Genomic DNA, 26,873 nt, shown 5'->3' with positions numbered 1-26,873 from the left:
CTAGCCCCTTTGGCCTTGTTGTTCGTTCTAGGGTAAGTAAGTTACAAAATGGCCAATCCAAGACGATGATTGATGGTTAGAGGGGTGGATATCCACCTCGAGTTCCGTGGGGAAAGAAAAGGAAGCTGACACTTAAGAGAAACAACAAAGCCAGAGATGGGAAGTGAGCCTAAGCCAATTGAGTCCACGGTCCTAGTTATTCCTCAGGTACTTTTCTAAGCTTGATATGGGATAATAAATTACTTTTTTCTTAAGTTAGACAGAAATGTGTTTCTGTCATTTGCAAAAGAAAAGCAACAGTATTGAATACTTCGTTGATTTCTTGCTGATACTGTGATAAATTATTACAAACTGCAAGATCTGAAACACGAATTCACTATGTCACAGTTCCGCTGGTCGGAAGTCCAAGGCAGGTAGGTCTCAGTGGGCTAGAACCAGGGTACCCGTGGGGCTATGCTCCTCTCTGGAGGCTCTAGGACAGAATCCATTTCCCTGTCTTCTTCAGCTTCTCCATCTACATTCTTTGGCTCCGTCCCCTTTCCTCCATCTTCAAAAGCCAAAAACATTACATCTCTCTGCCTTTCCTCCATGGCCCCACCTCCCTCTGACCTCTAATTCCTATTTTAATTTGCTTTCTTTCATTAATGACATTGAGCATCTTTTCATATGTTTATTGACCTTTTCTGTTTTCTCCTTTGTGACCGTAGCTCTTCAAGTCTTTACCCATTTTTCCTTTGGCTTATCATTTTCTTAGATTCTTTCATGAAAGTATTTTGTTTTTGGATATTTCGCTTTTAATATCTTTTAAATGTGTTACACTATCATCTCCTGGTTTGAGCCTATGTTTTTATAATTTTTACGATGTATTTTAAAGTACATTTTTTTAAGTAGGCTTCACACCTAGTGGAACCCGGTGAGGGGCTTGAACCCACGACCGTGAGATCAAGACCTCAATTTAGATCAAGAGTCAGATGCTTAACCGATTGAACCACCCCGGTGCCCCTAAAGTACATGTTTTAATGTAGCTGATTTTGTCAGTTGTTTGTCTTAATTATTGCTTTTGTATATTGTTTAAGAAATCTATCCCTTCCTGAGAGTCATAAAATACTCTGCTATATTTTCTTGAAAAGCTTACAAAATTTGGTTTTCATATTTTGGTATTTAATCGCTCAGTAATTAATTTTGTTTTCTTTTATATAAGGAAGTTGTCCCAGCACATTATCTTGGGTTGGCATTTCCCTATTGCCCTCTAATGCCAGTTCTATCCCATTTCCATTTTCATATGTGACTATGCTTTCGAGCTCTATTCTGTACCATTAATCTGTTTGTCTATCCCTGTGTAAACACCACACCGAATTACTAAAACTTTATCATAAGCTACAATATGTGGTACAGCGGTGCTCTGCAACTTGATCTTTTTCTGCAGGAGGGTGCTGGGTATTTTTGGCCCTTTGCTTATTCATATAAATCTTTCAATGTACTCGTCAAGTTCCAAGGAAACATTGCTGGAATTTGGATTAGAATCACATTACATCTACAGGACAAGTGAGGGAAAACTGATGACTTTTCAACCCAAGGTCTTTCTATTCATGGTATGAAATCTCTCCATTTCTTTTGGTCATCTCTAATGACTTCCTATAGCATTTTTTAAAATATTTATTTATTTTTGAGAGAGAGAGAAAGAGAGAGAAAGAGAGAGAAGAGCGAGCATGAGCATGGGAGGGACAGAGAGAGAGGGAAGCAGGCTCCAGGCTCTAAGCTGTCAGCACAGAACCCGACACGGGGCTCTACCTCACCGACAGCAATATCATGACCCGAGCCAAAGTCAGATGCTCAACTGACTGAGCCACCCAGGCGCCCCTCTCTAGCATTTCTTAATTTTCATTGTAACAGCCTTACTTATCTCGAATTAATTATTATTACTGAGAACACTATATTTTTTAGTGCAAAATTAACTACATTTCTAATTATTGCTTTTTAGATGCACAAAAATGCAAGTGAGACTTGTCTAATAATGAGTCACCGATTATATGCTGTGTCCAGAATACTATGCCAGGCATGGTTCCGACCTCTTTACATGCCCAGTAAGTTCTCTCAACAACTCTATGGAGTTGGATCCTGTTCTCATCATCACTTTTCATGTTAGTTCCTGGGTGTTATGCTTGGGACACAGAGGGGCCCTCCGAGGACCTTTGCAGTTTTGAGACCCCATCTGGGCCGGGTTTCAGCTATACGGAACATCAGCTGTATAGAACATTTCCACTTTACTAGAGAGAACTCCCAAGCTAACCCCTGCCCAGAGATTTGAGGCCACTGACCTCTGACCTTGACATCCTGATTCTGTCCCCTCTGGGGACAGAAGGATCTCAACCTGACCCCTACTCCGCTTTATTTAGAAAGCAAGGAGGTCTGGGTAAAAGTTGGCGAGTCTCCCTAAGTCACCTCCTGGCCCAGTCATAGGGACTGTCAGTGTGGAGACCTTAGAGCACTGCCCGACAGGCCTCCCCTGGCCTGGTACCTGGCCATTTGTTCATTGGTTCGGTTTCATGGGTACCTACATGTGTCAAAACCTATCAACCTGTACACTGTAAATATGTAAAGTTTATTCTGTGTAAATTGTACCTCAATAAAGGTTGCAGATTCTTTTAAATTAGAGGTGGAAATGAGATTAAAACTAAAAGATGCAGCCCTTCTAGTCCCGTGGATTAACTTTCAACCGAGTCTTCTTTGGAAAGTACAGCCCCTAAAATGAATGTGACCTAACAGAGAACGTATTCTAGCTTGATGAATCGTTAAGTAAGAACTATAATATGGATGGTTCATATTACAGTAACTGTGAACTGTGAATCCAAAACAGAAGTCAGGAATAACCAATCATTAAAAAAAAAGGAAGCGAAAATGGCCATCCACAGCTAGTGGTAGTGTAAATGGTAATGAACGGAGGGTTATAAATCCTTACGGCATTCTGGAGACTAATTTGGAAGAAGTCTCAAAATATGCCCAACTTTTATCTTGACAGTACTTTTTAGGAACATTTCTTCTAAAATATGAAGGATGTGAGCAAATATTTAGTATGTTCACATAAGAGTACGGTATACAACATAAATCATTTCAGTTATCTAAATTGTCTAAAAGCAGATCCAATAGAAGAAAATAGAGCCTTAGAATAGGACCCATGAAATTGATGACATAATTATCTTGAGGAAAGTTTACACCAAGTAAGGGTAGGAACAGCTACCAAAGTAGATGATTAACTTGTGCTAATACGTTTCTAAATTTGCATTTGCATACACAGAATAGGGAAGGATATATGTCCCTCCTCGTGATTTTACAGTGCTGATTTAACAGTGGTGATTATGGGTGACCCCGGTTTTCTTTGGGAGTTTTCAACAGCTTCCAAATTGCTACCATAATACAAATTAATTTTTTGAGTCAAAAGAAGACTGCAGGGAGGCCCATTTGTAAGCCAGATGGGCTGGAGACACATGTGAGCACAGGTGATGAACTAGAGGGACTCTGCTCCTGGTGGGTGCTTCCTGCGAAGGTCCCTGCGGGGCAGGGAGAGGCGGGGACGGTGCTTCAGAACGGAGAGGACCACACGGCACAGTCAGAGCTCTGCCTCCGAGCTCAGGCCTGAAGAGTTATGGCAAGAAGATCTGAAGGTGTTGCCTTCGTGAGGGACTGTGCGAGACCACAGGGTGGTCTGTGCGACGCTGGGGGAGAGACACTTCATCTCGGCTGCTTATCTGAGACTGGCTGGCTGCAGGGTTTCCTCTGTGGTGTCGGTCCCTGGCTGTGTGTGCAGCGGAGCTGGACCCTGGCATCTCCACGTGGGCCCGGCAGCGAAGGTGGGCAGAGCTTCGAGGTCACTGAAGGACGGGAAAGCGTACGGAGGGCTGGTTTGGGAACCCTTAACACCCACAAACAGCGAGAGCAGACTGAGAGGAGTGGGCCATTCTCCGATAAGCAGATGTGGGCAGAGTCACTGAGGAAGAGGAGCTCCCCGAACCCTCCAGAATAAGCATGGCCTTCTCAGCCCCAAATATCACACACCCGACGCCTCAGTTTTCCCAGTGACTGGGGAATATTCGGTAAGAACCTTCACACACTTCCCGGGTGCACGCACTTTATTTTGGCATTCAAAGCACCGTACCAATTGGGTCACAAGGAATCTGCGTTAAAGCCAGGTGGGCAGAAGGGAAGAAGTGTGCACACGGGAACCGCCCCTCCTTACGGAGAAGAGAAGCGGCCACAGAACAAGATGCTGTTGGTGCCGTGGTGCATGATGAAGAAAAGGAAAGGGTGGTCTGCACAAAATCTTGGTTCGATTCTGCAGCACCGGGCATTCCTGACCACGGCCGTGGCCGCAGCCGCCTCTGTGCCCTCCTCATTGACCTCTACGAAGCACTTGTGCGCGACCTTGGACACAGGCACATTCTTCTTTGCTGACATTCCCGAAAAGTCTGCCTTGGCTTCCTCAAACGCATCGGTCATACCTAAACCTCGAAGAAAAGACTCCAAGTCGTAACTCTCCGCCAGCTTCAATCGGGGAAGGAAAACCTGAACTTTTTCCTCAGTCATCTTTTCTGGATTTGTCCAGGCTCTGAACTTCTCGTATGTAAGTGTTTCTTCCACCTGAAATATTGAGGAGTCAAATCTTCAAATGTAAACACAACAGCCTGGTGCCCATGTCCCCACTCAGTTCCCCTCCCCAATGCCATGAGTTCTGGCCCAAGACAATCGACAGACATTTTCCTCTTGTAAACACACCAAGATTTCCCCTCAAATGCTCATCTTTTTCCCTGTTCTATGGATATAAGAGGAAAACAGCTAAAACAAAAAAAGAAACACTTGAAACAGGGGAGATGTGTGGGGTTTTTTAACTATCCGTACTAAACTCACTTCAAATATTTTTTCGTTTAGAAAGCTCTCATGACCAATCGATTGTACTCGTGCGATGCACACTACTGTGAACGCGAGAGACGGTCGGACAAAAAAGAGACAGAGCTTGGGTCGGAACTCTGACGGGTCAAAGAGGGGGAAACCGGGGACGATCTGAACAGGAAGGGAGACGTGGCTTCTGGGGAAGGGGAGCGCAGCAACGGAGAATTCAACAAGACCGTTGCTTCTGGCATTCGTGTTTGTCTTCTGGCCTGCCCTGGCGTTCGTTTCCAAACCTCCAGCCTCATCACTCATTCTGTTTGTCCACGATGAAAAAAGAAACAGAGGAGAAGAGAGCGAGACTGGCTGGCTGCAGGGTTTCCTCTGTGGTGTTGGTCCCTGGCTGTGTGTGCAGCGGGGCTGGGCCCTGGCATCTCCACGTGGGCCTGGCAGCGGAGGTGGGCAGAGCTTGTCCCCCTTCTCTTCACCACCTGGAGCCCAGGTGAGTGCCCCTCTCCAGTGATGGCTGTTTGGACATCAGCTCTGTTTCCCAGACTCTCCTAATTTTCTTCTTACGTGGCCACGACAGATCTCATCCGTGACAGACGCCACGGGAATCAGCAAGTGTTAGAAAGGAAGCCTTTCCCCAACCCCAGAGAGCTGGATAACACGCTCACGACTGGTCCCGCACCTCCTTACAAATTGACTTTCTCCCATCCTGAACTGTGTTCCTTTTCTCTCATGGGAAGACGTCCCTCTCCTCCCGGCCAAGGGAAATTCTTCGCCTGTCCTTGAGACACTTGCTACTCAAAGTGCAGTCCTTGACCAGCAGCACTGGGGACATCAGGAATCTTGTTAGAAATGCAAGATCTCAGGCCATACCCCCCCGAGTCAAAATCTGCATTTTAGCAAGATCCCCAGGAGATTCCTATGCACACTAATGTTTGAGAAACACTGCCCAGATCAATCCTCCTCCTTTTCTAGTCCTTTTGTTCAGTAATTATTGGGACCTCTGGGGCGCCTGGGTGGCTCAGTCAGTTGAGCATCCGACTCGTGGTTTCAGCTCAGGTCGTGATCCCAGGGCTGTGGTATCGAGCTCCGCTCTGGGCTCTGCGCTAAGCCCAGAGTCTGCTCGAGATTCTCTCTCTCTCCCTCTGCCCCTCTCCCCTGCTTGCACTCTCTCTCCCTCTAATAAAAAATATTAATTAAAAAAATTAAAAAAAATTATTGAGACCTCAACCAGCCCCTCCCTTCAGAATAGAGAACAGGGCTCTTCTGGAACTCTCTCTTCTTAGCTTCATCAGAATGTGTCCTCACCAACCATTCCATTCCTAGGTAGATACTCAACAGAAATGCCAACACATGTCCACCCAAGACCTGAGATGATGTTCGGCCACTCCTCATAACCCTACACTGGAAATTCCTCAAATGCTATCTGGTCGACGGACATAAAGACATGAGCACCGGCTGCCTGCATGGACCCTCAGGCCCACTGGCAAGGGCTTCCTTACCACGGCGAGATCGGTGTTGTCATCTGGCAGCAGAACGACCAGGCACATCTCCTTCCCCGCGTAGGGCAGCTCCAGGACCTGCATGGGCACCTCGTCCACATAGCCCATTCTAAATTTAGCTTGCTTAAACATCATCTGCACGGTCTTTTTCTCCTAATGAAAATAGGAAATTTAAATCAGACTACTGAAAAAAAGGAGCACAGCTTACCAAAATAAGGGAAATCTAATTTGCAGAACCCCTAGGTACGTATAACAGGATTATGATTTCTGTGCATTATGCTGATAGATGGAAGATCTTCTTTATTACATATTAGTATTGAATACAACACGCTATTGTCCCAGCAGGTCAAATATTACCAGGCGAGAGAGGATAAAATTGGCAAATAGAGAGACAGAAACATAAAACCCTACGTTATTTTTGGAAGAAGCCGTGTTTTTCTCCTCTGGGAAGATGCATTAGAGGAGCACTCCCAGTGACCTTATAATTAAGAATTATTTATCCAAGTTAAGGGGAAGATTAACTAATATTCAGGTTTGGGGGTTGAAGGATGTGGTTAGAAAAGATGTAGAGGCCACAGAGAGTTATATTTTTATTCTGGAAAGTTGCTCACTTATATAATTGGCTTTATGGCTTTGGTTTTCTTGGAGAGGGACCTTGACAAGATTTTCAGTGTCCACCTCTTCTAAAGCTCGCATCAAATGTATTCCAGACTTTCAAATCTGTGTGCAACGTGCTATCACCAAGTTGATGCACGTCAAATTTTCAGCTAATTGCTCCTGACAGCCAGACATTAACGGGCTCAAAAGGGAATACGGCCAAAAAAATTTTTTAAGTTAGACTTTCAGTCTGAAGATCTGATATCCAGCATGATGGCTGCAGTTAATAATACTGTAGGGAATGCTGGAAATTTGCTAAGAGAGTAGATTTCAGGTGCTCTCATCACAGAAATAATACGGTAACCATGTGAGGAAAGTGTATGTTACTTAGCTTGACTGTGGCACTTTTTTCACTATAATGCGTGTATCAAAATCATCTCACACACCGTAAACATATACAATTTTTCTTTTTAAGAAGGTCCAAAAAATAATAAAGACAAACTCAGCCTGAACATCTGCTAACACTCTTTTTTTCTTGTGTTCGGAATTGTATGGCTCTGATTATAAGGCAACACACAGGCATAGTTCTCACTGATATTGCAAGAAGGTGTCTATGTAAATAGAGACAGTGACGGTACAATACAAACATAACTCCAAGGGTCAGAAGAAATTTTCTTTCAATCCAAATTAATATGACCCAAGACAGAAGAATCAGTCTGACAAAGGAGGCAAACACAAAACTGTCAATATAAAAATGATTTCAGCTTTTCTCTTTCCCTGTCCAATAAAAGATACAAGGGGGCATGAAATTCATTCAGAAATATAGTATGAGATACATTATTTTTTTCCATTCAATCACAATCTTTCCCAGCGTATTATTTTAAGTCGTAGTACACCTGAAAATATATTTCCCTACCTGGTTGGTTTTAAAGGGCATTCCCCTTGTGTGCTTTCTGTCAAATTGCTCATTCCACTTTCCTTTGAAATAGATGGCATTCACGAGAACCAGCTTCGTCAGTGGGTCAACTGTCCCAGGACCCAGTATCTCTGAAATCTTACCTGCAAAGAATACGACAGAACTTGATTGCTATTTCGGGGAGAGGGGAGGGGAATAAACATTGTTTCCCACAATCCTCTTGACATACGAAGCCTGGCTTGGTTGACAGTCAGGCTGGAATCCTGTCTTCCTGGCCACCTGAGGAACAGGGCGATGCACTGCAGTGCTGTGCACATACACAGGGTATTGCTCGTCCTTAAACAACAATCTTGAAGCAGGCAGGTCGACTATCGTTTCACCCTCACATTATAGATAGAGAAATTCAGGCCAGAGCATTTGCCTGACATTTGTGCCAAAGACCCATAGGTGGCAAGTGGCTGAGCTGAGAAAATAACCCAAGAGCCCTGAGTCTAACGGTAAGCTTCCCAGCCATGGCGCCATAATTTTTCAACCATGCCGCTACTAGCATGTAAAGCCAGATAATTCTTTGTGGTGGGGAGTGTCCTGTGCATTGTAGGATGTTAAGCCAGATAGCATTAACCCAACTGTAACAACCCAAGTATCTTCAGTCCTTGGCAGATGGTACCCAGGGGCTGATTCTGAGAATCACTGCTCTATGCCAACCTTCAAATCTCATTTAGGTGGGGAGAAGCTTCCAAAGGATGAAGGAATACAGACCTGAAAATGGGTGAAAGCAGTCTTCCTGAAGGCATGCATGGGGTAAAGGAATTAAGGGGTGCAATACAGGGGCCCAAACTGAGTTATCCAATGAGACCGGGGACAAAGTGAACCCCAATGCCCCCTCTGGCTCTGGTATCTGGGGGAAACATATTGATGGTCAATGTGACGAAGAGGAAGTGAGTGGTGTAGGGAGAGTAGTGTATGGAGAACCTTCCAGCTTCCCCTCGTGACCCATTACTGCTGGATCAACTGGAGAGCAAGAGACCACTGCACATACAACGTAGGAAAATGTGAAACGCTCTGCCCTTCCGACGGTCATTATTTCATTGGCTTTCAGTGTAATCATGGCTGCCGCCTCACATGCACTGGGCACACACCAGAAAGACTGAGCTCTGTACTCAGAGCTCTGTGGGCTCCGTGGGGACTGCACCTCCAGAGTCTGCAGTAAAGTGAGAAAAGGTCGCGCTCTGAAAGCAAACTCAGCCACAGCCACATCAGCCAGGGAGGGGAGGAATGCAGAAAAACGAGCTATGCTCACTACCACAGGGAGATCACGTGAAACGTTGCCCTATCTCAGCTGCCACCTACACTGAATGTCACTCTACCCTCAGGGCAAGGCAAGGGTCTCCCCCTCCCCAGAAGGAAGATTAACGGGGCCCCAAGGAGGAAGCAATTTTCGGAAAATTTCCAGCACAGTCCAGCGGGGAGAAGGTCTGAGATCCTTACACTAGGTTCACGTATTTTTTAGCAATCACCACTTCGTGATCTCATAAACCCAAGAAAACTATCAGAATTGCATTGCTGGCCTGGATATCTGGCAAACACACACAAGAAGGTCACTGGTTGTGGGGCCCCCAGGGGGAGGGAGAGGCGGGGCAACACCATGGAGGCCACAACCCCGCCAATCTCGCTCTCTTTCCTGCAAAATGCCAGGTGCACTGTGGTAAAAATCTCTCACCTTCGGTCTTTTCTGTCACCCAGTCGTTTATGTGTCTCCTGCATTCTTCGGTGTCCTCTGCGAAGGACAACTCCTCCAGTTGTGCCTGGTAGAACTTCTCGCAGGACTCCCTAAAGGCCTGCAAACACAGGACACCACGTTCACCCTGTTCAGCAAAGTGCCCACGAGTGTGAACGCATTTTTTCCTCTTAGCATATTTCCAGCATAAATTCCTGCACGGGCCGCCCTGCATCTTAAGACTCGTTCACGCAGCTGACAAAAATGTGTGGACCACCGGCTCCGTGCCTCACCCTGTGCCAGCTGGCGGACATCAGGGGAAAGACAAGACATCGGACCTGAGGCGGCTCACAGTCGGCTGGGAGAAACCACATCCACACAAAGACGGTTACAAACGCTTCGAGAACACGGATGGCGGCAGGCATGCACAGAACCGCCGTGAGAGTCCCAGTCGGACACTCCAGCTCCACACTGACTTCCTGTTTGATCATCTGTCTGTCTGCCAGGCACTCTAACTTTCTTTTGCTCGTTTTCGTATCACCAGCACCAACCACAATGTCTGAAATTTGTGAATGACTGGGAGGCTCCATGGTGGAACCAGATCATCCTGAAATCTTTGGGTCCTCCCGGACTAGAATGGTCTAGACGTCAGGTCTAGATCACCGTGGGGCTGTGGGGGTAGGGAGGTGGGGATTAGGGACAACAGTGCCAAGGGCTGAGCCTTGAAATGTAAGGTAAGGTCAGCTCAGGAAGAGCCTGTACCCAGTACATGAAAACCCAAAGATAACTCACCTCACAATAACTTGGTTTCAGATACAATGTGCCTGCAATTGGCTCCCATCCTCCGCCCATCTCCTGTTCTCAAATATTTTAGCTTCTACAGAAGAAAGAAAACGTAGAGAGAAAGAGAAGCCAAGCAACTGAGGAAAGGGGAAGGCGGCTCCCTGTGTCCCCAGTATTCCCCAACGACAATACGCAAAGATCAGGCCAACATTCAACAATGAACACCAACTAGGGGATTCCTGGGATCATCGGTGCTTGTCCTAGAAGACCCAGAATTCTCTCCAATGATACTCAAGTCCAGAGCAGGCAACTTCCATGGGGTGGCACCCAACAGCAGCCAGGGCAGGGAGGTATCTGAGTCTCACAGAAGAATCCATAGAACTGCCAGCCAGTAAGATGGCCAGGTTTGCCTAGATCACTTCATTAATCTGAGGTAGCGTCAATCTGCATGGTGTGCGGCATAATTTTTTGGACCTCACTTACCGCATTATGGCAGGCTTTTACTGGACTAAGGAACTTGGGAATTATATGCTTCAGAAAATAGGCACCACACGGATTTAAAAACCTGTTTTATGAGCCAATTTTCATTTTAGAAAGACTACTCTGTCAGGAATATGGAAGAACCCGGCAGGACTTGGAGAGTTCCATAGGGAAGAATTAAAATAATGGTGCAGAAGATACAGTGAGAGTCCGCACCCAGGCAGTGGTGGTGGCGATTCAGAAGAGGGGACAAATGTAAGAGGCCTTGAGAGACCAGGGGACAGCCGAACAACCAGAGGTGAGACTGGGGATAGGTGTGTAGGCACACAAGACAGTGTGGTCACCGAAGAGAGGAGTCAATGGGGAGAAGCAGGTCTGGATGCAGGAGGACGGACATACTGAGTTTGACATCCGGAAGGAATCTATCAAAAATAACTTTAAAAAGGACATAGTTCAGAGGCAAACATAAAATTCAAAATTACAATTACAGAAGTACAATTCTGAGCACATTTACAAGGCAAGAGAATTATACTTTATCTCTGTTCTTTCGTAGTTTCTATTTTATTTTCAATTTCTTTAACATCGATGTGCAAGTACAACTTACTGGAAAGAAGTCACACGTCTTCTCTCCAAACAGTCTGTTGGCAGTTCTGAGCACGTACTGAGTGCCAGATTTGTTCACCTCCGTGAGAAGTGCCTGGAAACCTTGGTGAATATCTCCACTTCCGTTCAAACAAAGAGCCTGGTAAGAGAAAACAAGGGCACAAACTTGTAGCACTGCCGCCATCTTGGTCCCCCAAAGAGCAATCTCCACACAAACGCCTGCACTGAAAATCACAAAGGATCCTATCTTGAAAGGAGTTTGATTTAATCCTCACACAGTCCTTTTTCACCTGGGCACTACTGACTTTTGGGGCCAGATACTTGGTTGCTGTTCTGTGTAAGGTATTTTGCAGCATTTCTGGCCTCTACCCACTAGATGTCAGTAGCACCTCTCATTTAGGACAACCAAGCTGCCCAGACAGTGGTGAACATCCCCTGGAAGGCAAAATCGCCCCTAGGTGTGAACCACTGCCCTGGTAGATTTCTCCACTTAGAAACGTGGGTGTGATGGGGACCTAGGGGGCTCAGTCGGTTAACCCTCCGACTTTGGCTCCGGTCATGATCTCAAGGTTCGTGAATTTGAGCCCCACGTTGGACTCTATGCTGACAGCCCAGAGCCTGGAGCCTGCTTCGGATTCTGTGTCTCCCTCTCTCTCTGCACCTCCCCTGCTCACGCTCTGTCTCTCTCTCTCAAAAATAAACAAACATTAAAGAAGAATTTTTTTTTTCTTCTTTTTTCAACTTTTTTTTTTTTTTTTTTTTTTTTTTGGGACAGAGAGAGACAGAGCATGAACGGGGGAGGGGCAGAGAGAGAGGGAGACACAGAATCGGAAACAGGCTCCAGGCTCTGAGCCATCAGCCCAGAGCCCGACGCGGGGCTTGAACTCACGGACCGCGAGATCGTGACCTGGCTGAAGTCGGACGCTTAACCGACTGCGCCACCCAGGCGCCCCAAGAAGAATTTTTTTAATAAAAAAAATAAATAAGAAAGGCAGGTATGATAACTCAGGAGGGAATCAGAACAGAACAAATAGATAGCTGGAATGAATCCAGCACGACCCAGGGAATACAAGAATGAGCAGAAATCAACAGAAAATACTTCATCAGCAACTTCACAGAAGTTCTCCAGACCAGACTGTGACTTCCAAGTCAAGTCGTTCCTCTGTCTCCCAAGGGCCCGGGTCCAAAGCCCCCCTCCTCCAGTGAGCACTTCCAGAGGTTCCCCGCGCACCCCTGCTATTAATGGGAAAGCGGTGTGCATTGGCAATGTTCTGGGACACTCACAAGGTTGTCGAAGAAACTTAAGGTACAAAGAGGTTAAAGACTATTCCCCTCAAGTGTTTGCCACTACTTGGTTTGCAGCTCAGATCCCACAGAACCCAGTTCAGACCAGATTCTATATTCCCTCTAAATAATTCCGGAGGTAGACATCCATGTTTGTGTTACTTTCATCTTGCACTTGTGCATGCACAATCATACACTTTTAGAAAGAACCCATGTAACAGAAAGTTGATTCACACGGCTACAATTCAATCTGATACAAAACATTAGAAAAAATTTAAAATATAACAAAGTTGAAATCCTCGGACTTCTTGTGGGACAGAATTATAGCTTATCCTACTTATCAAAGTTTGCTGTAACATATTGATGCCCCTATCCAGTGCAAATGACATAACGACTTGATTTCTCCTGTAAACACTAAGGGTAGACGGTGGGTCTTAAGTAATTCCCATTTCTGCCCATGTCTGCTCTCTTTCCCTCACCACGGTGCCCCTCGCCACCGACCAGCCACACTGGCGGCCATCCGCTGCGGTGAGGTATGAAGAAAGCATCAGGAAGCAAAGAAGCAGCCCGCCGCTCTTCCTTTGCAACAGGCAGGCATACCTGGGACATCTGGGTGGCAGTGTTTCCTTTGGCCCCCATGAAGACCATGGCCAGGGCAGACGAGATGCTCAGAGGGGAGCAGAACACGTTCCGCGAGCTGTCCTCTTGACCCAACATTTTTAATAAGTTGATGGCAAAACTGCCATTGGCTTCACAGAGATCATCCATCAGGAAAGGTCTGCACCAAAAAAAGCACAACACGGAGGCACATCAGCCCAGCCCACTGTTAGGTCATCTAGTCACGAGCGCCCGTCAGAGGCCACTGGGTGTGGTCAGCAGAATATCCGTGCCCCCACAGCCATCCACATGGTATCTCCCAGCTCTTCGTCATCTTCCATGGCATTAGGGACCTTGCAGATGTGATGGACTGAACCAAGGATCGTGAGATGGGGAGATTTCCTGCATTATCTGATGTAACTACAGGGCCCTTACAAGAGGAAGGCAGGAGGTGAGAGGCAGAGAAGGAGATGACACAAGAGAAGCAAAGGCCAGAAAGGACACAAGGCCACGGAGCATGGAATGCAGGCAGCCTGTAGGAGCTGCAAGAGGCCAGGAAACAATTCTGCCCTAGAGCCTCCAGGAAAACATGAAGCTCTGCGGACCGATATTGATGTCATTTCTTATGTCTGTCTGTCTGTCTGTCTGTTTAGAGCGTGAAAGCACAAGCCAGGAGGGGCACAGAGGGGAGAGAGACTCCCAAGCAGGCTCCACGCTGTCAGCAAAGAGCCCAACGCGGACCCCATCTCACCAACCCGTGAGATCATGACCTGAGCCGAAGTCAGGACTCAGACACTCAACCGACTGAGTCACCCAGGCGCCCTTCTGTAGGCCTATTATGGACTTGTGACCTCTAGAGCTGTAAAATAATAAATTTTACTGTGTTCAGGCAGTAAATTTAGGGTAAGGCGTTACAGTATTAATAAGAAACTAATACCCTGGTTTATTCACAAAGCAGCCAATCGCTGAGGGTGAATGCCACCCTCAGCAACAGACCCACTGCAGGGGCTCAGAGTCCCTTTGGGACCTGACGACTCCCTCCCTTTGTGTCACAAAGGCCAACGCGTCTCAGTGCTAGGTTCTCAGGTTTTACGGGAATCTCTTAATCCCCACAACGATACCTGAGGTCACTACAGTTGACCCACCCTACAGACAGGGAGCCTGGGCGAGGACCATGAGCCTCTTCCAGATCCTACAGGCGGTCATCAAGCAATCTGGGTCGGAACCTGCGATCTCAACCCAGAGCCTGAATTCATCATTACACAAACCCCTCATTGCTTGCAAGTTCTCCCTCAGTTTGGTCTCTCCAGTAGAATCTATAAACAGTGTTCTGTTATAAATAAGTCTTGGTAGGAGCCTGGGAGGCTCCGTCAGTGAAGCCTTTGACTCTGGATTTCGGCTCAGGTCACGATCTCACAGTTTGTGAGTTCAAGCCCCGTGCAGGGCTTTGCGCTGACAGCATGGAGCCCTACTGGGATTCTCTCCTTCTCTCGCTGCCTCTCCCTCTCTCTCTCTCTCCATCAGAATACATTTTAAAAAATAAAGATAAATAAATCTTTGTAAATAAATACATTTCTGTCACCATGTTGTGTGAAATCAACGGGATGGATTTCTTTTTATTTTTTTTTTAACGTTTATTTATTTTTGAGAGACAGAGACAGAGTGTGAGCAGGGGAGGGGCAGAGAGAAAGACACAGAATCTGAAGAGGCTCCAGGCTCTGAGCCGTCAGCACAGAGCCCGATGCGGGGCTTGAACTCAAGGACCGTGAGATCATGACCTCACGTGTCGGACACAACCGACTAAGCCACCCAGGTGCTCCCCTTTTTTTTTTTAATTTAAAAAAAAAAGTTTTTTACATTTATTTTTTAGAGACAGAGAGACAGAGCATGAGCAGGGAGGGGCAGAGAGAGAGGGAGACACAGAATCAGAAGCAGGCTCCAGGCTCTGAGCTGTCAGTACAGAGCCCGAAGCGGGGCTCGAACCCACAAACTGTGAGATCATGACCTGAGCCGAAGTCGGATGCTTAACCGACTGAGCCACCCAGGCGCCCCTCCCTTTTTTTAAATTTTTTTTTAATGTTTATTTATTTTTGAGAGACAGAGAGAGACAGAGTGTGGTGGGGGAGGGGCAGAGAGAGAGAGAGAAAAAGACACAGATCAACTGGATGGATTTCACAACATTATAAGGGTGGGTTTAGGATGATCTGACCTAAAATAGGAGCTACTAGGAAGACAGAAAATTCACTTTGAATCAGGAAGACTCCAACAGACACACTATTTTCCATGGACCATATCTGGTTTGAAATTGGGGGGAGTGGCAAGCACCCAGCAACAGAGCCCATAAGCAGGGAAACAAAATATGAATCTAAATCTCAAGTCATTAGGTGAACACTCTGAGTCAGAGGCACCAAATCGGAGTCCAGCCTGACCAAGCCAGCCTTGACCTTCATCCCAGCTTACTCCTTCCTGCCTTCCTGACCTCTCTACCTTTCCTTAGAGCATTTACTTTAAACGATGTGTCACTGTAAATTGTTTCCCTGCTCTGTTGAGATAAAAATACAGTAAAACCTTGGATTGTGAGGAACTTGTTCTGCGAGTGTTCTGCAAGATGAGCAAACATTTCCAGTACATTTCAACTCGATAAATGAGTGAGTTCTTGCAATTCGAGTAGTATGTGATGCTGAATGTCACATGATCACACTGAGCCAATGGTTCCTCTCTCTCTCTCTCTCTCTCTCTCTCTGCGGGATTGTGGGTGATCGTCTCCCATGCTCAGGCAACGGCATCTGGCAGAAATCAGTGATTTTTCAGAACGTTGGGAGGTGCCCACAACTGGCACTAGTATATTTTTTGTCACTTCAAAGCACCTATGGACAGTCCTTTGCTTTTCCATACAAGCTTTAGGAATGCTTTGCTTCATTCTAGGTCAGGCCGCCTGCAGATACAGACCCGTTCCTCTGCTGCCTTATTGCCAGTTACGTTAAATACAGTAAATGGCAAGAGTTTATTGAAAGTCGTCCTACACAATAACCCTCCTTTCTCTTGCTTTCCTCACACCAACCATGTAGGTTTTCAAAGGTAAGTGCAGGTTAATTTGTTCATTTTTCTTTCTATTTTCTATTCTCTTTATGGTTTTATATTACAGCATTATAATAATTTTTATATGAATATTTTTGGGTTGTGCAATGAATCATCTGAGTTTCCGTTATTTCTCCTGAGGAAATTCACTTTGATATACAAATGCTTTGGATTACATGCATGTTTCCAGAATGAATTATGCTCACAAACCAAGGTTTTATTGTATTTTTTAAAAGCCTCTTTCCTGTTTTAAACCCAAGACAGTCAGTCTTTCTCAATCCCTAGAAGGCATTCCTTTAAAAATGGAATTATCGGGGCGCCTGGGTGGCGCAGTCGGTTAAGCGTCCGACTTCAGCCAGGTCACGATCTCGCGGTCCGTGAGTTCGAGCCCCGCATCGGGCTCTGGGCTGATGGCTCGGAGCCTGGAGCCTGCTTCCGATTCTGTGTCTCCCTCTCTCTCTGCCCCTCCCCCGTTCATGCTCTGTCTCTCTTTGTCCCAAAAATAAATTAAAAAAAAAAAAAATGGAATTATCAAGGGGCTCCTGGGTGGCTCAGTCGGTTAAGTGTCCGACTTCAGTTCAGATCATAATCTCACAGTTCATGAGTTCGAGCCCCATGTCAGGCACTGTGCTGACTGCTCAGAACCTGGAGCCTGCTTTGGATTCTGTGTCTCCCTCTTTGTCTGCCCTTCCCCTGTTCATTCTCTCTCTCTCTCTCTCTCTCAAAAATAAATAAATATTTAAAAAATGGAATTAGCAGGGTGCCTGGGTAGCTCAGTTGGTTAGGCATCCAACTCTTGATTTCAGCTCAGGTCATGATCTCGCAATTTTGTGAGTTCCAACCCTGCATGAGGCTCTGTGCTGACAATGCAGAGCCTGCTTGGGATTCTCTCTCTCTCTCTCTCTCTCTCTCTCTCTCTCAAAATAATTAAATAAATTTAAAAAAAAAAAGAAAGACATTTTTAAAACATCAACCAAGAGAATACAATAATAACACAGCTTGCACAGCAGTATGCTATACTTAACAGGTCATTAGAGGACAGAAGTGAAAGTTTCCTTCCTCTGGAAGCCTCTCCAGAACCTTCAGCTGCACAGCTTGAACCCCAGGGCTGCAGACTTGGGGAAACCGACATGTCTGCAGCAGGCGAGTCCCACAACAGATCAGGGCCCAGCCTCCCTGCAGGCCACTCCCGGCCCCACATTCCCTCACCTCAAATTTGAGGACTTTTCAGAAAATAAACAGCTAGAAGCCAAAGGGATAGGCGATCTTCACAGCACTGGGCCAGCAAAGAAGGTGGCGCCGAACAGACCCAAAGGAGGAGAGCCTTTGGTAAACAGGAATGTGGATGTAATCCTACCTGAGCATAAGTGTAGGCTGGTGAGTGTGAGTGCGGGTGTGTGTGTGTGTGTGTGTGTGTGTGTGTGTGTGTGCGCGCGCGTGTGGTCCGGTCTGAACAGGCAAAGGAGTGAACTGGGATATCACAGCAATCCCAACTTTATGTTTTAACTGCACTTAATGGCAAATGCCTGCTTCTGGTTTCTTCCACCTTTCCTCTTCCTTCACTTGCACGCCATCAGGTGCTGGTCACTAGCAGAGTATTCACCATCAGTGTCTGCCCCCACGGCAATGACTCACTGGGTGCACACTCACCGCAAAAGCACCTCCGGGGCGGGTCCCAGGTCACAGTGGTGAAGAGGCAGGAGCTGGAACAGGAGAACCGAATGATTCTTTCCCCCGCTGGCTCTCGGTGCCCCAACCTCAGGTGTCTATTAAGCCTTTGAGAGGGCTGGACTTCGACCAGAGTGGAACCTGCCCAATAAACATGAAAAGGACTGAATTTCAATACAACATGCAACGACACCTCTGGGTACCAGTGCCACCACGGAGTTCAGCGTTGTGTCATAAAAACACAACAATGTGGAAAGATTTCCAGGCTGTAACATAAGTCGGCATTAAGCTAGTTTTTCTTTGATGACCAGGGTCAGGGCAATTAAAGACTGTCCTCAAGGCTCACAGTAAGAGTAGCAGATTGGGCAGCAAGTCCGAGGCGTCGCTCTCCCCCCAACCCCGCCGGGGGACCCAGAATGCCTGTGATCCCCTCGCTCCCTCCACCTCCCCACAGACACGTCCAAAAGTGGATTGAGGCAAACAGCATTTATGCAGAACTTTCCTTATGTGGTTTAGAGAGGAGAACGAGCAGCAGATGCCATAATTCCTTACTGCGAGCTCCCACCCTAGGGACACACACACACACACACACACACACACACACACACACAGAAACGTGTGGTCTCAAGCCAGCTGTGTGCTCTGAAACCGGATAATTTACAAAGTGCTAAGGAAGCCCACGGAGAAGTGGAATGAATTCTCTCTAGAAGCTCAGGAGAAGGTGCAGCGTAGCTGGCTCTAAGGGGCTGGGCAGGGGTCTCTGTGAGGCCGTGACAGGGGAGGTGACCGCTGAGGCCGCAGCCAGGGGTGGGGCTGGCTGGGGGAAAGACGGCAGCAGGTGCATGGTTCGTGCACGTGGGGCCCAGGGAGGGGGTCTTGGGTGACAGGCAGGGTGTGCTGAGGCAAGAAGTTTGCACTGGAAAAGCCAGGTATGGTATTTAAACGAATGTCGTACAGGCGTGCCCCAGGTTTTAGGAAACTGCAGTGGCCCACCGCTGAGCCTGGGGAAGCTGCCCACCCACCCCGGCCACAGACCAGCCGCTGCCAACCACCGAGGAAACGCGAGCCCCAGAGAGTGGAAGGTAGCATTGCCAGGCTGGGTGACTGATCATATGAGGGACAGGGAGCAGGAAGGGTCAGGGCCTACGCCCAGGCTGGTTAGAAACAAGAGCACAGGCCCCACGTGGAGTTGCTTATGCTCAGCCCCAGATCCGGAGACTTAACCTAATTACATTCTGGCTCTCCCAGAATCGGAATCTTAAACCAGTCAGTCGGGAGCTGCCTGACCAGCTCCAGCGAGGTCATCGACCTGACAGACCCCTGCCATCCCCTAGGGGAAAGGGGCTTTTGCGATATGTCTTCCCCGTGTAACTTCCTCGTTCCCAATCCCTTCTGCTTATAAATCTTTGCTTTTGCACAGCTCCTCAGAGCTCCTTTCCACCTGCTAGATTGGATGCTGCCCCATCCAAATTAATCTTGCTCAAATACACTTTTTTTTTTTTTTTAGAAAATGCTTATTTACTTATTTTGAGAGAGAGAGAGAGAGAGAGCGAGCGTGGGTGCAAGCACATACTGGAGCAGGGGAGGGGCGGGGAGAGAGGGAGAGAGAATCCCAAGCATGTTCCACAATGTCAGCGTAGAGCCGGACATGGGGCTTGAACACAGGACACGAGATCACGACTTGAACCGAAATCAAGAGTGGGACCTTCAACCGTCTGAGCCACCCTGGCACCCCTAAACGTAACTTTTTAATACGTCTCAGTTTATCTTTTAACAAACTTGCAGCTAATTTATGCTTAGGGTGAACCACGAACCATCGGAAATTTGTATGAGGAGCCAGATGGAATGAAAAAAGTGATCCATCCCGAGTCGGATGTGTGGAACGCACCATACTGAAGACGGCCACACGTCCCAGAGCGAGAGATTGGAGCCATCAGTGCTCAGACTGCCCAAGGTTCTAGGCGAATGGGAAGAAATTACTTAGAACATACAGAGAAGGCATAGGAGAAGAAACTCACCCAGTTTTTAAGAATTGCCAGCGTTTGCAGGTAGAAAAAGGAATCAGACAGGAGGACGACACAGTCAGGGAGGCCCTGGGAGACCTGGGAGGGTGTGACTGGGGGGGCCAGGGAAACAGGACAGGAAGGCAGCACAGGGGGAGGGAGGCAAGGAGTGGGAACGGCAGCTGGGGGGCACCTGGGAAGTGGGGAGTCCATTAAATTAAGTACTGTGGCTGCAGATGAGGTGGAAACAGGCAAGGAAGCATTTTCTCAAGTTGAGGTAGAGCAGCCAAAGAACAGGTGAAAGATGTGAAAGGGGGCGCCTGGGTGGTTCAGTTGGCTGAGCGTCAGACTTCAGCTCAGGTCATGATCTCACAGGTCCCTGGGTTCCAGGCCCGCAGTTGGGGTCTGTGCTGACAGCTGGGGCCCTGGAGCCTACTCGAACTGTGTCTCCCCCTGTCTCTCTCTCTCTCTCTCTCTCTCTCTCAAAACTAAATAAACATTTAAAAATTTTTTTAATAAAAAAAGAAAGATGTGGAAGAAAGAAAGACAAAGAATGTGGAAGAAAAACAGATAACAAGAAAGACAAAGGCTACGGCAGAAAACCAGAAAACAAGAAGGAAGGAGGGAAGCCCGGCAGGAGCGAGGAGGCAGAGAGGAGGCGGGAGGGACCGCGGAAACCGCAGGCATTCCCCCGGGAGGTGGCGCTGACCCAGCACCTCCCCGGAGCTGGCCCCAGGCTCCATGAAACTCCAGGCCCGGGTGTCCCTGCTGCACCCCTGCGGCGGTTCCCACGCACCCTCGCAGGGGCTCCCGCCCGGCCTTCTCCCGCAACAGCACCCCAGGCTTGGGGCACCGGCCTCCCGCTCCTGCTGGCAAATCGCGGCGCGGTGGCGTCAGCCGGACGGGAGTCACTCCCACCCCGGGGACCCCCTCCTACCCCGGGCGCGTCTGCGCGCCGCGCTCCCGCGCTGGTGCCACCGCCCGCCTCGCCGACGCTCACCTTAGCGCCCCACGCGGCGACCCCGCGGCCGCCCGGTGCGATCGGGCCGCGCCGGCAGCCCCCCCTCCCCCGTCCTCTCCTCCCCCTTCTCCTGCCCGCCCGCCTCCCTCCCTCCCCGCCCGGTGCCGCGCCGCCGCGCTCCAGTCGGGGGACCCCCGCCGGGGGGGGGGGGGGACCGGGGCCCCGCGCGCCTCCCAGCCCCGGTACCTGGCCGTTCCTGCTCCTGCTGCGGCTGCTCCTCTGGCCGGCTGCGCGCTTCCCGGCCGCTGAGATCTCGGGCGAGGCTTCCGGCGGGTGACTCAGAGCCGACCCGGATTGCAGGGCTCCGCGTGTTGTCCGCGGGAGGAGCCCCAGCCTCCCCCGCTGTCCTCGTGCCCGGGCCGGAGCGCACTTGGCCTCGCGGGGGAGGTGGCGCCGGGGCTGGTGAAGATGTTTGCAGAACGCGTCCTCGATTGAGGCTCGGTTCGTTCGCCTGGGTTGGTTGGCGCAGTATTCGTGGTGGGTGTGTGTGTGTGTGTGTGTGTGTGTGTGTGTGTGTGTGTTCGCGCGCGCGCTCAAGAGCAGTTTCAAATTTGGGACGTCGCCTTGGAAATTGACTAAAAGCAAGACCAGAGGTTAAAGGTTCTTAAAGCCAGTGGTTTCCAAACCTTTTCGGTAGGACACCCATCAAGAGAGTTTTTGAGCGTGCGTCTCTGGTATCCTTATGAAGTTATATGTGCTAATGTGCTAAATAGTAACATATTATAAACGCTATAGAACATAAAAATTTCAAAAACTAAAAAAAGAAATTTTAGAATCTGAAGCAGGCTCCAGGCTCTGAGCTGTCAGCACAGAGTCCCAGGAATTGAGATCATGACCTGAGCTGAAATCCAGTGCTTAACCTACTAAGCCACCCAGGCACCCCAAGTTCAGTTTATTTCTAAATTGGGGTTGATAGCTGTCATAAGGAAATGCTTCTCAGGAAATGGGTTGATTAAAATAGATAAAGGCATCATTGTTTGTATTGACTAAACCTTGACACTTGGTTTTCATTCACATACTAACTGTGCAGATTCCTGGTTGAAGTCTAAATGTTAAAAATCTGTTTATCCTCTTGAAAATCGTTTGCTTTTGCAAACCAAAATTTTGCAACATTATACTTTCAATATGTGAACAGGTAGAAGCCCATCAAATCTTTTCTTTTGGGAAGATTTTTACGAAGTTTACAAATTATATTTGCAAGGTTTTTTTTAAGTGCCCATATTTGACAGTTTTAACATTATTTTAGTAATAAAATCAGATATCAATGGAAAAACATCCCAATAGATGTTCTCAAAATGATCACTCAAAAGCAGTTGATTTCACATTCATAGATAAAACATGCCTTTACCTAAAGGCAGCTGTCAATCAGCAGTGTTTTTTTTTTTAAAAATACTTCCTAGATGTTTTACTAGTAACAGCCACTTATCACAGAAAAAGTCAGCACATTTGGAACACTAGACTTTTTTTAAAAAAATGCAAATAATTAATTAACTTCACACCAATGCCCTGTGTTGTGGAGAGCCCTTAAGTTTAAATGAGAAGAGGTGAATCGAAAGGCCCAATTGGTCAGAAAGTCTGTAAATGCAGAGAAAAATCCAGGTAGGTAAGTAGGTGAGCTCCGTGGGGAGCAGTACCTGTCTGCTCTGATATCTTTTATAAATATTTACAAAATTGAGATTTTACTGTGGTAGGGTCCCCTCCCTAAGGAAAGAAATCTCAAGGCCGCTTGAAAACACCCCTCACGACCTTGTAACATGAGACCACTCAATCAGACCGCCCCCCCTCCCATGGGGGACTCCCGTGGGGGACTCCCGTGGGGGACTCAGTTCTTTGGGTATGAAACCAACTGAGCCTGGGTGCCCGCAGGAATATGCCGGCAGGAATATGCCCACAGGAATAAAGTTGCTTCCTGGAAAGAAAAGCCTCGGGGTCACGACCCTCTGACCCTCACCCTCCGTGCAGAATCCTGCTACATTGTCAGTGAGGATTGTAACACATTCACAATGAGTCATCACAAAAGGTCAATACATGTGACAAAAAGTATTTGATTTCCACGTTAAAAAGATGCCAAAAAACTAAAAGGTGAATAAGAGAATAAGAAAATATTTTAAAAACTCTTTAAATGTCACTTAAATAGCTCAAGAGAAAAGCTGATTTAAAAAAAAAAGACAACAGACCCTAGTAGAAATCCTGTGCCAAGGACATTAGCAAATTTGTGGCAAAGAAAAACAGTGGCTTTTGTACACCTGGAACTAATGTAACGGTTTGCCAACTACACTCAAATTAAATTAAAAAGGAAATAAAAAGAAAGCAATGGCTAATCATACAAAAAAGGGCTAACCTCGAAGAAAATAATAAATAATTTTTGAGTACATACTATGTGCTAGACCCTAAACTAGAGCTTTTCTCTCAAGACTTCATTTAATCTGGACAACTCTGGGAGGTCAGTGCCATGAACGTCTGAGCAAAGCATCGAGCCTTAACTCTTTAAGTTGCTGGTCCCTGAAGTCACACGGCTCCAAGCAACAAAGGTTTCCACCTGGTTTCCAGGTCTGTGTGACTCTGGAGTTCACTGTTTCAATCAACTGCTACATGATGGCCTTCCAAAAAGAAAGAAGGAGGGGAGAGCAGATGAAGGTTGCCTTTTTAAAACATAAAAATTTGCAAGTATAATAACCATACATTTCCAACGCTGGTAAGATAAGATGGGCATGACTTTTTATTAAAAGAAAAGTTTATTTATTATGAGAGGGAGGGAGAGAGAGAAGGAGCATGTGTAGGGAGAGGCCAAGAGAGATGGAGAGAGAGAATCCCAAGCAGGCTCCCCATTGTCAGCACAGAGCCCGAAGCAGGGCTCGATCTCACGAACAGTGAGATCATGACCTGAGCCAAAATCAAGAGTCAGATGCGTAACCAACTGAGCCACCCAGGCATCCCATATGTGCATGACTTCTTACTCTCCATCAGCAATGCTGTCAATTGGATACCAGTTACTGATTTAGAATTTAGAATTAAATTTTAAAAAAAGAAAGAAAAAAGAAAAGAAGGATGGGTGAAATAAGAAAGAAGAAATTGCCATGAAAACATTTATACCTTCTGAATCAAAACCGGCATTTCAAGGAATTTCACTGAAAGTAAAACTCAGAGATACGGAGTAGAATATTGTGCAGAATGATGACCACTTCATCTTTGACTTCTCACGCACAGAAAAAAACCTCCAAATGCCCAACAGAGAACAGATTAGATTCTATCACATCCATGGTAGGATACTAACGTATCTTGTAGAAAAAAACAGTATTGCCATGGGAGTGATATTAAGTGTAAATTAGGAATACCGTTACATGTGAGCATAATTCTATAGACAGACTAGAAAGAAATAAATTCTGTACATCACCTGTTTCTGGGCAATGGGGAAATTTTATGTTATTTATGTTTATCTTAGGGTTTCTTAATTTTTTGACGGATTAATGTGCATACACTTAGCTGAAAAAGCACAGTGCTGGAGGAGATATTTGTAAAGACAATAAGTTCCTAGCCACCCCTCCCAACTCCCCAGAAGCAGGCACTCTCAAGTCATTTGTTCTTTCTCCTGGTATCTGCCTCCATAATTCCAAATAATATGGATATATGACCATTTTTATCTAACAGTTTTAGATATCTGTTGCCTTCCTAATTTAGGGGGTGAGGATTCAGTCCTCTTACACCACTCACACTATCTCACTTTCCCTGTTTACTTTATCACCACTAAATAGTATTCATCGCTAAGTTAAACAGTGTCCTATGAATGCATTCCTTTTTCGTATAACACCATTTTTCCTTATTTTCATATTGCCTTCTTCCCCATTTCTTTTTTTTTTTTTTTTTTTTTAAACGTTTTTTATTTATTTTTGGAACAGAGAGAGACAGAGCATGAACGGGGGAGGGGCAGAGAGAGAGGGAGACACAGAATCGGAAACAGGCTCCAGGCTCTGAGCCGTCAGCCCAGAGCCCGACACGGGGCTCGAACTCACGGACCGCGAGATCGTGACCTGGCTGAAGTCGGACGCTTAACCGACTGCGCCACCCAGGCGCCCCTCTTCCCCATTTCTTTAGTTTTCTAGGTTTTCTGGTTTTCTAGCTTTCTACGGCAAATGTGCCCCTCCTAAATGTTCTACAGATCAGGCAAACCTTGTGGATGTTTTCTCACATGCTCACTCCCATTTGAGAAACTCGTGAACTCCAGTTTTCTCCTCCTGGTCTGCTACCCTGCGGGTGAGGAAGTCGTTCCTTAAAGTTTGTGGGATTTTCATTGGCAAGGTGTAATTTCAGAAGCAGCGAACAACTTTCCCTACCTTTATACCTAAGTTAACAGGCGACATATTTTTTGTCGATCGAGTAAAAAAATTTTTTTTCTCAAACATTAAGGCACACTACCTACACAGGAAATAAATCATTTTTTCTTAATGTTTAAGGATTGATTACATAATCTGTCAGATTTTTTTAAACACCTTTAAAAATAAACTTACAAAGTTTCACAAACACACTTTTTAAAAATATTTATTTATTTTGAGAAAGAGAGAGCAGGGAGGGGCAGAGAGAGAGGGAAAGAGAGAATCCCAAGCAGCCTCCATACTCAGCATGGAGCCCCATGAGGAGTCAATCTTATGACTTTGAGATCAGGACCTGAGCCAATATCAAGAGTTGGACACTTAACCTACTGAGCCACCCAGGCACCCCACAAACACACTTTCACAAACATTTGAACTTCCGTAAATCTTATCAATCAGGACTTAGAAATCTAGTGAACTAGACTTTTCCAAGATTCAAACATGTGTAAAAAACACACAAAATGGGGGCACCTGCGTGGCTCAGTCGGTTACGCGACTGACTCTGGCTCAGGTCATGATCTCATGGTTTGTGAGTTCGAGCCCTGCGTCGGGCTCACTGCTGTTAACACAGAGCCTGCTTCGGATTCTCTGATCACCCTTCTCTCTACACCCCCCCCCCAACTTTCACCTGCTCTATCTCTCTCTCAAAAATAAACATTTAAAAAATTAAGTAAATTTTAAAAAATACACAACATAGTACAGTGATTGCAAAACTTATCCTACTAATCTCGTGGTCACTCATCTGAAGTTTCTAGTATCATCCTTTTTTCCTTGTTGTTTGTTTGAAAAACATTGTGTTCAATATTCTCTGATTGTCAGTCTCTGAGAGTGTTATGATGGTCTCCCTTTATGGTGTTTAAGGACTTTTGATTTACTACAACACAGACACAAAGGCTTTGTTTTGCTGCTACTTAGTGTGAGATGGATAGAGGCAAAATGTTTCATAGACATATGATAAAATGTCATATATATTACAAATTCCTGTCTTTGGAGCTATGGCTTTTTTTTTTTTTTAATCCTATAATACTGAACCAGGATTTTATATCAGAAAACACATTCTTATACTAATGTACAGAGCTGTTCATGACAGCTCTAGTCTTTCATTTTATTAGATGAATATAAGAAAGAAACCTGGAGTATATAATCACTCTCTAAAACAAGAATAACAGCTAATAGGCTGCCCATAAGCAGTTGTGTGAACGGCTTTTGACGACATTGGAAAAACACGGCCAATTTTATGAAGATTTAGTGTGACTAAGAACATCTTATAACTTACAATACATATTATATCAATTAGAAATTTGTTCTGCTTCATAAAAATGTTAAAAGCAGGGATGTTAGCATGATGACACTTTTACACGTGATAA

The 26,873-nt window shown here is 46.4% G+C and overlaps 1 protein-coding gene across 2 annotated transcripts; it reads right to left on the bottom strand.

The window, feature by feature from the left end:
* Positions 1 to 295: 295 nt before the first annotated feature.
* Positions 296 to 21,640, bottom strand: SERPINB8 (serpin family B member 8). Of its 2 annotated transcripts, XM_086683180.1 has the most exons (8): positions 21,329 to 21,640; positions 18,098 to 18,154; positions 13,373 to 13,550; positions 11,490 to 11,627; positions 9,626 to 9,743; positions 7,906 to 8,048; positions 6,393 to 6,545; positions 296 to 4,635 (listed from the first exon to the last, which is right to left on the bottom strand). In XM_086683180.1, the coding sequence occupies exons 3-8, from the start codon at positions 13,538 to 13,540 to the stop codon at positions 4,231 to 4,233; spliced, it is 1,125 nt and encodes a 374-aa protein (XP_086539306.1). In that variant the 5' UTR covers positions 13,541 to 13,550; positions 18,098 to 18,154; positions 21,329 to 21,640; the 3' UTR covers positions 296 to 4,230. The 2 variants fall into 2 exon arrangements, with proteins under 2 accessions (XP_086539306.1, XP_086539307.1); XM_086683181.1 differs by lacking the exons at positions 13,373 to 13,550; positions 18,098 to 18,154; positions 21,329 to 21,640 and adding an exon at positions 10,415 to 10,499 and having other exon boundaries at positions 11,490 to 11,628.
* Between the last annotated feature and the right edge of the window lie 5,233 nt (positions 21,641 to 26,873).

This window comes from Puma concolor, chromosome D3 (genome assembly GCF_028749965.1).
Source record: "Puma concolor isolate L17-30 chromosome D3, mPumCon1.1.hap2, whole genome shotgun sequence".
Lineage (NCBI taxonomy): Eukaryota > Metazoa > Chordata > Mammalia > Carnivora > Felidae > Puma > Puma concolor.
Note: the sequence above shows the minus strand (reverse complement) of the source record. Positions and strands in the feature narration are given on the sequence as shown.

Bases quoted from the DNA above. Each gene is read 5' to 3' on its own strand.
- SERPINB8 (XM_086683180.1), bottom strand. From the start codon at position 13,540: ATGGATGATCTCTGTGAAGCCAATGGCAGTTTTGCCATCAACTTATTA. The intron at 9,744-11,489 runs GTAAGTTGTACT...CTGTGTTTGCAG, and splicing joins AGACGTGTGACTTCTTTCCA to GCCTTTAGGGAGTCCTGCGA. The intron at 4,636-6,392 runs GTAAGGAAGCCC...TCAATATTTCAG, and splicing joins ACAACACCGATCTCGCCGTG to GTGGAAGAAACACTTACATA.